This window comes from Monopterus albus, unplaced genomic scaffold (assembly GCF_001952655.1).
Source record: "Monopterus albus unplaced genomic scaffold, M_albus_1.0 scaffold13.1, whole genome shotgun sequence".
Classification (NCBI taxonomy): domain Eukaryota; kingdom Metazoa; phylum Chordata; class Actinopteri; order Synbranchiformes; family Synbranchidae; genus Monopterus; species Monopterus albus.
The window spans coordinates 3959547-3967962 of NW_018127893.1; the positions used below are offsets into that span (position 1 = coordinate 3959547).

The following is an 8416-nucleotide window of genomic DNA, read 5'->3' on the forward strand; positions in this document are numbered from 1 at the left end:
AATTCAATTTTCAAATATTCTCTTGTGAACCCCTCAATATAAACATTTCAGAACATCAGCTTACAATGATTATTACCAAGTGCTGTTCATTCTCCTGCAACTCATTCCATCTTAAGGATAGGCATTACATGAGAGTGATAAAATGGGTTGAGAAAAACTTAAGAAATCATAAATATCCTAAGTACAGTCATAGGGATCTCTGATAAAGATCTCTACCTAACTATCGATTCTTGATATGTTCCAGTATTACTTTGAATAGCAACACACACACACACACACACACACACATATATTCATACTGGCTTCATATACTGTGCCTTTATCAATCAAGTTAGGGCTGTCACTTCCCACATTAACTGTCATGCCACGTTCGAATCCAACAATTTACACTATTTCAATAAGCGCAACAGGCTGTTTGAGGGATTCTGCCTTACGGTCCAGGAGTTTTTTTTAAAAATCACCATCAGCTTGACTGGTTATAGGTTCTGTTGACCTCTCAGTAAAGTAAGTTAGTAACATCATGTTTGCAAGGACAAAATGCAGGATAGTAGTGAGCAACCTGTGCTGATAGGACAATGACGACACCAGAGTAGTGTCACGGTAAACAGTTTGCTGAATCTGCAAAAAATATAAAAAAAAGAATAAAAAAGCAGATGCCTTACTCAAATACAACTACGCGTCCGATGACTCACCTACAATCTTGTTATCCAAAAGAGGAACCGTAGTTAAACATGTGGAGCAGTGTCTGTTCTACAGCCCCATCCAACTGTCCCACCCCTGCAGCATGTCATATCTTAGCTAAGTGCATAAGTCAGCCCAAGCAGTGAGAAGCAATGACTTTTTTTTTTTTAATCAAATATTAAGCCCATGTCTGTACTTTTTAATCTTCTTTTGGGGGGCATAAATTCAAACAAATTACATTTCAGTTTGAACCGTGAATGTGATTTTTGGTAATAGTGATCAGTGACAGCCCCAACACAAGTTAAAGCTGAACATTGTTTTCATCCATCTACTTAATCACTTTATTCAGCAGTAACTAGGTTACCTTTTTCACACACTCTTCCTCCTCCTGACGCTTCTCGTAGTGAGAAAAGTCATCAAAGATGGAAGTGGTGTGTTTATATCCAGCGATGATCTTTAGCACCTGTCTGGCCTTGTCCAGTGGAACCTCCTGTGTGTCCCGAGAGTTGGTCACTGGCTTGTTTTCGTTGTTCTCCAGTCGAATGTGCCTCAGCTGACTGTTGGGAACGTCCTTAACAAAGATCCAGCGTACATCAAAACGACCCTTCCACTTGTCCTGTGACCACACGCCAGCAGACGTGTTGTAGTCCACGGGTGACCGCATTTCTGCTACACCACAGAAATGACCACTCCCATTGACACTGAACAGAAGATAAAGCGGCCCTTTGCCACCCAGTGAACGGTAAGCTGCATCAAGCCTCTTGTTGCCATGCTCTGTGCTGCACCAGATGTTATACTTGATGGAGCGGTGAATGTCATCCTCTGAGTAACTCTTGATGATAAACACCCTGCCCTGCTTAGGATTCCAGTCAAAGTCCTTGGGGTTATAATTGTTGACCATACGCAACTTTTCTAAGACTGGGTGAGGCTCAGAGGGGACCCCAGGAACCACACCCACACCAGAAGAAGTGGGAGGTGACTGGCCTGTACCACTCCCACTGGTATCCCCAAATCCATTGGCCCGGTTCCGGGGAGGGACCCAACGGGTAGGCTGAGAAGGTTGCTGCTGTTGGCTTGGGGGAGGTGGAGGACCCTGGGAGAGAGAAGGCTGGGGAATTGGAGCCATACCAGGCTGCCCACTTGGTGGAAGCTGATGCTGTCCCATCTGGGAAACAGGTGGTACCAGCTGTCCATTGCTGAGGGGCATTTGGGGGTTCCCTGCAGCAGGAGCACCAGGCTGTGGTGAAGCCTGATTGGGTGGTTGCCCATTGATGGGAACAGAGGGCACCTGCTGAGGGGTGGCAGCTTTAGGCACGGTTCCCTTGTTGTCCCAAGTGCCGATGTCCATGTTGTGTTTAATGGGCGGAGGAGGCAAATTGGCACCTGCCATACCACCCTTGGTTTTCAGCTTGGGTTGAGGCTTGGCTGGCTTGCTGGCAATGTCAGCCCAGGAGGCAGGCTTGGCAGGGGCAATTGAGACAGGAGGAATGCTGGGAGGTCCTACAGATGAAACGGGGCCAAGGGGACCCCCACCAGGCAAGCCAGAGCCAACTACCTTAGGTGCCAGGTCCCCATTACCACCAGGAGCAGCACCGCTGATCTTAAGCCCCGCCATGCCCTGGTCAAGGCTATTCATACCAGGTGCCTTGTTAAGCGGCTCATTGGCAGCAGGCGCAAACGGGGACTGTCCATCGATCATGGCACCCCCAAGTGAGCTGGGAGCATAGGCATAGCTGCTGCTGTAACCAGAGCTCTGCGGTGTCCCCGACTGTCCCTGAGAGCTGTTGTTTCCCCATGCCGAGAAGTCGATGCCGCTGGGGAAGAAGTTGAAACCATGCTGGCCCAGGAAAGGGTTGCTTCCCAGAGGGCCTGGCTGGCCAAACATAGCGTCCGGGAGGTAGTGGGGCTCCCCATTGCTGAGCTGTCCATAGGAGGCCAGGTAAGGCATAGGTGGGTCCCCACCTGTCGACCATGCCTCATTCAGGGAGTAGGAAAATCCTATGGAGGGGCTGTAGTAGCTGGGCATGTATGAGTCCGACATGGCCGTATAGGCATTGCTCTAGATAGAGAAAAAAAAAAGGTTTTAGTGACAAGAAAAACAAAAAAAAAAAAGCAGGTTCTTGCAATAACACAACACTGAAATTTAACTGATAAGACCTCATTAACATTTTTTTAATAAACTTCTGTTTAATTGTGTAAACCTCATCCATGCAAATCCAAAAACTCAAACCAAGATAAAAGTAGAGCAAAGCTGTCACTAAAGACTCACCACACAATACTGAAGCATCTATAATAAGCCAGCTTTTTTGTGGAGCTCCATTCAGATATGTAACCGCATAGCACTGTACTGTGCATTTATTTAATTGCTTATTTATAGTTTCCTGAATGAAAAGCATGGCACAGTCTTCAGAGGGGAGGAAAAGACAAGGCTCCATTCTTTTTCCTCTACAGCCCACTTAACAGTCTGTTACCACACAAGGGGAACTCCAGCCACAGAGAAACAAAGGCCACTGAAAATAAAACAAACACTTCCAATCCAGCTGCAATGCCTTAATCTTATAGACCTCAAAGACACTGAAACAAGTTAATCTACAAGTATATCTTCTAGTAGAAAAATGTTGATGTTCTCACCAAAAGTCACACTGGCAAATGGCAGAAATAATATATTCAGAGGAAAAGAAATTCTGAAACAAGTCAAGAATCCATATGCATTGCACACACTAATTTTCATTTACTTAAGTAAAGTAAATAAGTACAATTTTGAGGCATCTGCAGAGGCAGATATTGTACTTTTTACTCTACTACATTTATCTGATGACTTTAGTTACTAGTTCCTTTTCAGAATCAGATCAGCTATACAAAATACAATATATTCATCAGACTTTATTGATACCTGGTTGGAAATTCACAAAATTCCCAGCAGTACCTCAAATTATAAACTTGTAATGTATTTAAAACGAGCTCCACCTTTACCAGCTGCAGTGATGTACACAATAATGTGCCAATATTATATTTATACATATTAATACCAAGTCATCTATATGATTTAGATGAAACCTGGATATTCCCTTCTCGTATTCAAATTTTTTTATACACTGTATCAAAAGGTAGCATGTCAAGTATTGAAATTATGGGCGTTCTAAGACAAATTACATGACCAGCATCAGGATTATTGTTGACAACTGTGGACATAAAATGCTTATTTTAGAAATTAAGATTTTTTTTCTTAGAATTACCTACAATTATCTGTAGAAAAATCTACAACGCACGCACTTCACACAAAGTTGCCTACTGAAACACAGTCGACAGATTTCAACTCCACGTCAGTCATTTGTGAGACAGTTTAATTCTTTTTAATGACTAGCCTGGAACAAAAACATGGAGGTACTTAAATGATTCAACTGAAAAGTGGCACATGTGGGCAAACATCTTGCACTTACCTGTCTGGCCTGAGTATTTAGGTAAGGCTCAAACTCATCATTCAAAGTATCCTTCTGGGTCACAGCTCCGTTTTGCACTGAAAAGAAAGTAATACTGATGTTAATGGAACATAAATGTTTGTGGGACTCCAGAGATGCAAGGGGTTAGATATAAAATATTATCTGATCATTCCATATTGGTGTCATCATCACTTGTTATATAAGAATCGCTTTCTGCAATTATTAGATGAGCACAAGATAACACATCATAGTATACTTACTCAAAATGCTTCAAATCACACAGCATGAGCTTGCACAATGAGATAAACTAGCCCTTATAAAGAATTAAATGCACTTAGCAGTATTTACAAATTGCAAAAAAGCCTACTAATGACATGGCATTTGTATTCCCTCATCGAAATGGACAAATTAAAAATTATGTCACACGATTAATGATATTTCCGGTGGAGATTGAATGCATTTAAAATGCAGGTGCCTAGTAGTCCGTGGTTTGTTTTCATAAGCTTAGCAGCTCTGTTATAGCTGGCGTTACTGTATTAGGTATCATAGAAGCCGCTGAAAGCTATTCAGGGCAAGGAAACGTTAAATTACATACAAGTTAGTAAATACATGTTATGCAACAGTACAGCATGGTCACGGTAAAAAGTGAGGCCGTTTTTGGGACATAGGAAAGCATGTCGGAAGACGTGTCATTTTGGGTTGACCTAGCACCCAGCTAACGTTAGCACGCTTAGCTATGTGGCTAGCTGCATGCAATGCGCTTGGTCTCCATGTTAACAAGCGCCAAGAGTCCTTTTAACATGACGGACTTCGCTAACATTAGCAGAGTGGCCGGCGGGTTTCAACGACACCTGTAGCCCTCCACTACAAAAATGTCCTATAGTGACTGATATGGAGAACGACCGTGTGATAAGAATGTGTTCTTGCACGTAATAGTGCAATAAAAACGTTTCAAGCACAACCAGGAAAAGGATGCTGATGTCTTCGTTATCATGTTGCCATTTAACATTAGCCAGTCAAGGAGTAGCTAATGCTGTATACGGAAAACTTACAAGTGCCATTTTCAGGGATGTAAATGAAACACGAGTGGTGAGTAAGGACACGATAATGTTATGTTAAATCATGTCGCTCTGTGTTTCACCTAACTGGCACATTAAATGTAAAATCCTTTACAACTTACAAAGACGGGCCTTATTACCAAGAAGCTAGAAGACAAGCTATCGCATCCGCGCACACAAGATTTCCTAAGCATACCGCACTTAAAAAGATCCGCATCCACTCAGCCCAAGTCGAGAGTGTAAGATAGTATTTATTCTTACCTTTATTAGCTTGGCCTTTCGGTCTCTGGATTGGGTCCAGGTGATTCATGAAGGTTTGATTTATGAGAAGAGAGGAAGGGGAAAAATAGATGAGATATATTTTCAGCAGTCAGTTCCTTTAGCAGGTGGTCAGGCCTACTGCACTACTGAGCCACAGCCGCTGCCTCTGAGCTAAGCTATCCTCGCTAGCCGTCACGATGCTGAGAAATTTGGCCCTCGTAAATGTTCAGAAAATACCTCTCTTTACCTGTTCAAGAAGGCTGCTGGCTGACATGTCTTTCCCCCCCCCGGAGCCTGTGTAACTGTATTTACTCCTGAATAGAAGCGGCAGGGTGTAGAATTAGTCTAGCTATTGAAGAGTTTCAGCCAAGCACCCTTCTCTCTTTACAGAGCCTGGTTTCTACACAATGGCGGGCTGCAGTTTGCTTGACAGAGCTTTTATCTACTGCTGAAATGCCCCCCCCACTGTCCTTGCGGAGCTGCGGAATTGGCTACCTGTCTATTCACAGTGGCAACTACGGTATTTCATAGACAACAATAACCAAAAATAAAGACATGTGTAAATGAAATATTTGCACCTTCAGACTTGCGTTTCTCATCCTGGAGCTTGGGAGGCCACTAGGGGTCGCAATAGACATTTCTGTTATCACAAGTATTGTGAGGTAATTTATGGCAGTGGTGGAAGAGGTACTCAGATCATTTAAAGTAAAAGGGGGAATAGCGCAGTGTAAAAATATTCTGTTGCAAGTAAAAGTCCTACATTGAAAATGTTAGTTAAGTAAAATTTTGCATTCAAATATACTTAAAGCACTAAAAGTAAAGGTACTCATTATGGCACATTTAACATTAATGAATATCATATTATTAAATTATAATTACTGAGGCTTGTAATTGTGTTACCAGTGGTAAATGCTTCCACTAAGATCACTTATAGTAATACTACACTGTACAAATGGGCTACTCTGTTACAAAGATTATGCACAATGCCCCAGGTCAGACTAATGTATATTATTTTTGCTTGCCATTTCAGGCTTCTGCCACAAGATGGACTCCTCACATCACTGTCATGAATTTGTGATTTAAATCAGACAGTAAGATCCAGAGTAGCTTCTGTGTGGTGTGCAAGTTATTGCACATGACCATCCAGAACCAGTCCTGCATTTGTCCTCCTTTTAATCACACTCACATACACATAAAAGACATATCAACAAAACATTTCATCTGCTGATCCGTTTGTGGATGTTAATATTAAAGGGCCATTCATTTATAAAGTTCTTTAGTTGGTGTCCGTCTAAATTCTGGGGGTTCTGATGATTTTTGTCACTTTGTCTAAGTTGTCCCAGTTGTGAGTCATTCTTTATAAACTGACCAAGCCTACTCCTGCTCTTTCAAAAATCCTTGCAAACATCAAATTAGATTGCATTAGACTCTCCGACTCTCATTCATTTTTGATAGTGACACCTTTGTGTGGTTCTGTAAGTAGGCATTAATTCCAGTTATCCTTAATAATCATTTTAAATCAAGGATTTTGGCATTTATTAACACTTCAGATTTTATGTATTTCAACATATTCTTTAATCAGCAATGTCATCTCATACACATAGTCATTCTAGAAAAATGATTTAAGTACCAGATTATCTTTAACCTGGTTTTGCTAAGAGCTGACACAACACCCCTAGCAACAATACTTATTATATATCAGGGCCAAGGGTTGGTCAGCATGTGACCGAAATGCACCTTAGAGCATAAGACACACACAGCCATTTGAGTCACCCTACCTTTGGAGAGGGATGATACCTTTTATTCTAAATACACTTGCAAAATTTTTGGAAAGTACAAGTTAAACTGTTGACTGCACTAAAATAAAATTGGAATAGCAAATCAGTAGCAATGACAAGACATTTGACACACTGACGTATTGAAACATGCCTAGTACAGTAGCATGCATGTATCATATTCCGCCTTTCAACTCTCAATTATTTTTGGGTGCTTGACTTTTTTTTCCCAGGGGCATGTTGGTTGTTGCCGATTGGACAGGTGGCATAACATGGAGAAGACCTGGCTGTGTACCAGCCAATAAAAATAGCTGTGGTCTCCGTGATGTCACTGGTGAGTAAATCATATCTCCTGACAGCAGAGGGAGAAATAAAATATTTAGAACATTTATAAAAGGATTTTTCTTTTGTAATACTTCTTTTTCTCCTTACCTATCTGCATAACTATAAGCACACATTGCTTTTTGACTTCTAGCTCACACTCCAAATGTATATCAGTTTTCTGCATGTGTTTCTACTTATTGTGTTACATCTGCATGATCATAGATATGTAAATCTATAACACCAGGAAGATGTAAAAACACACACACACACACACACACAACTAAAATCCATGTTCCCTGTGTCAACCATCAATAACACTGCCATCTTCAGCCAGTCACACCGGCTGCAGTTGCCAGAAAGGTTGCGCAAACTAAAGCCGGAGCCTGATCTCACTCCCATACCTGGCATTCTGAAGCCACAGCACCATGCTGCCGATGTGGAACCTGATCAGTCATAAATCTCCCCCCATTTGACCATGTGACATGCCAAATTTGTGATTCTGCCATCTGTCCACCCTCCGCATCTCATAGTGCTCCTCTGCCTGCAGCCCACTTAGACACACCAAAGAGGGAAGGTCAGGCAAGAAGGTGACAATCCCACATGCCCAGATTAATGTTTCTGTGTGCATATTTCATATGTTTGTACGTGTTCCTTTGACACAATTTGTGATTGTGTGTAGATAACTCCAATGGCCCAGTGTAACAGGCTACTGTCAGTAATAGGATGTTAGGAATGTAGCACTTGTCAGTCTCTCTGGGGATGCTGTTAATCTACATTCTGTCCATTTCAGAGAGTTAGCCTTTAATAAAGAGTGTATTGTGGTTGTGTGTGCACCATGATTTAAAACAGGCAAATCATGTGCCAACATTTCACAGAT

The 8416-nt window shown here is 41.9% G+C and overlaps 2 protein-coding genes across 3 annotated transcripts in view; one reads left to right on the forward strand and one right to left on the reverse strand.

Moving 5' to 3' along the window:
- Positions 1–265: 265 nt before the first annotated feature.
- ythdf2 (YTH N6-methyladenosine RNA binding protein F2) lies at positions 266–5868 on the reverse strand. Of its 2 annotated transcripts, XM_020591065.1 has the most exons (4): positions 5688–5868; positions 5441–5465; positions 4122–4198; positions 270–2740 (listed from the first exon to the last, which is right to left on the reverse strand). In XM_020591065.1, exons 1-4 carry the CDS (start codon positions 5712–5714, stop codon positions 1037–1039), a joined length of 1833 nt encoding a protein of 610 aa, XP_020446721.1. In that variant the 5' UTR covers positions 5715–5868; the 3' UTR covers positions 270–1036. The 2 variants fall into 2 exon arrangements, with proteins under 2 accessions (XP_020446722.1, XP_020446721.1); XM_020591066.1 differs by lacking the exons at positions 5441–5465; positions 5688–5868 and adding an exon at positions 5302–5399 and having other exon boundaries at positions 266–2740.
- A 1628-nt stretch (positions 5869–7496) lies between these two features.
- Positions 7497–8416, forward strand: part of vgll2b (vestigial-like family member 2b) — a 9560-nt gene continuing 8640 nt past the window's right edge. Inside the window, exon 1 of the mRNA XM_020591044.1 lies at positions 7497–7549. Within this exon, the coding sequence (XP_020446700.1) occupies positions 7541–7549 (9 nt within the window). The 5' untranslated portion in view covers positions 7497–7540. The remainder of the gene's footprint in view (positions 7550–8416) is intronic.

Bases quoted from the DNA above. Each gene is read 5' to 3' on its own strand.
- ythdf2 (XM_020591065.1), bottom strand. From the start codon at position 5,714: ATGTCAGCCAGCAGCCTTCTTGAACAG. The intron at 4,199-5,440 runs GTAAGAATAAAT...CTTTCTTTTCAG, and splicing joins GAAAGGCCAAGCTAATAAAG to TGCAAAACGGAGCTGTGACC. The intron at 2,741-4,121 runs GTAAGTGCAAGA...TTCTCTATCTAG, and splicing joins TAAATACTCAGGCCAGACAG to AGCAATGCCTATACGGCCAT.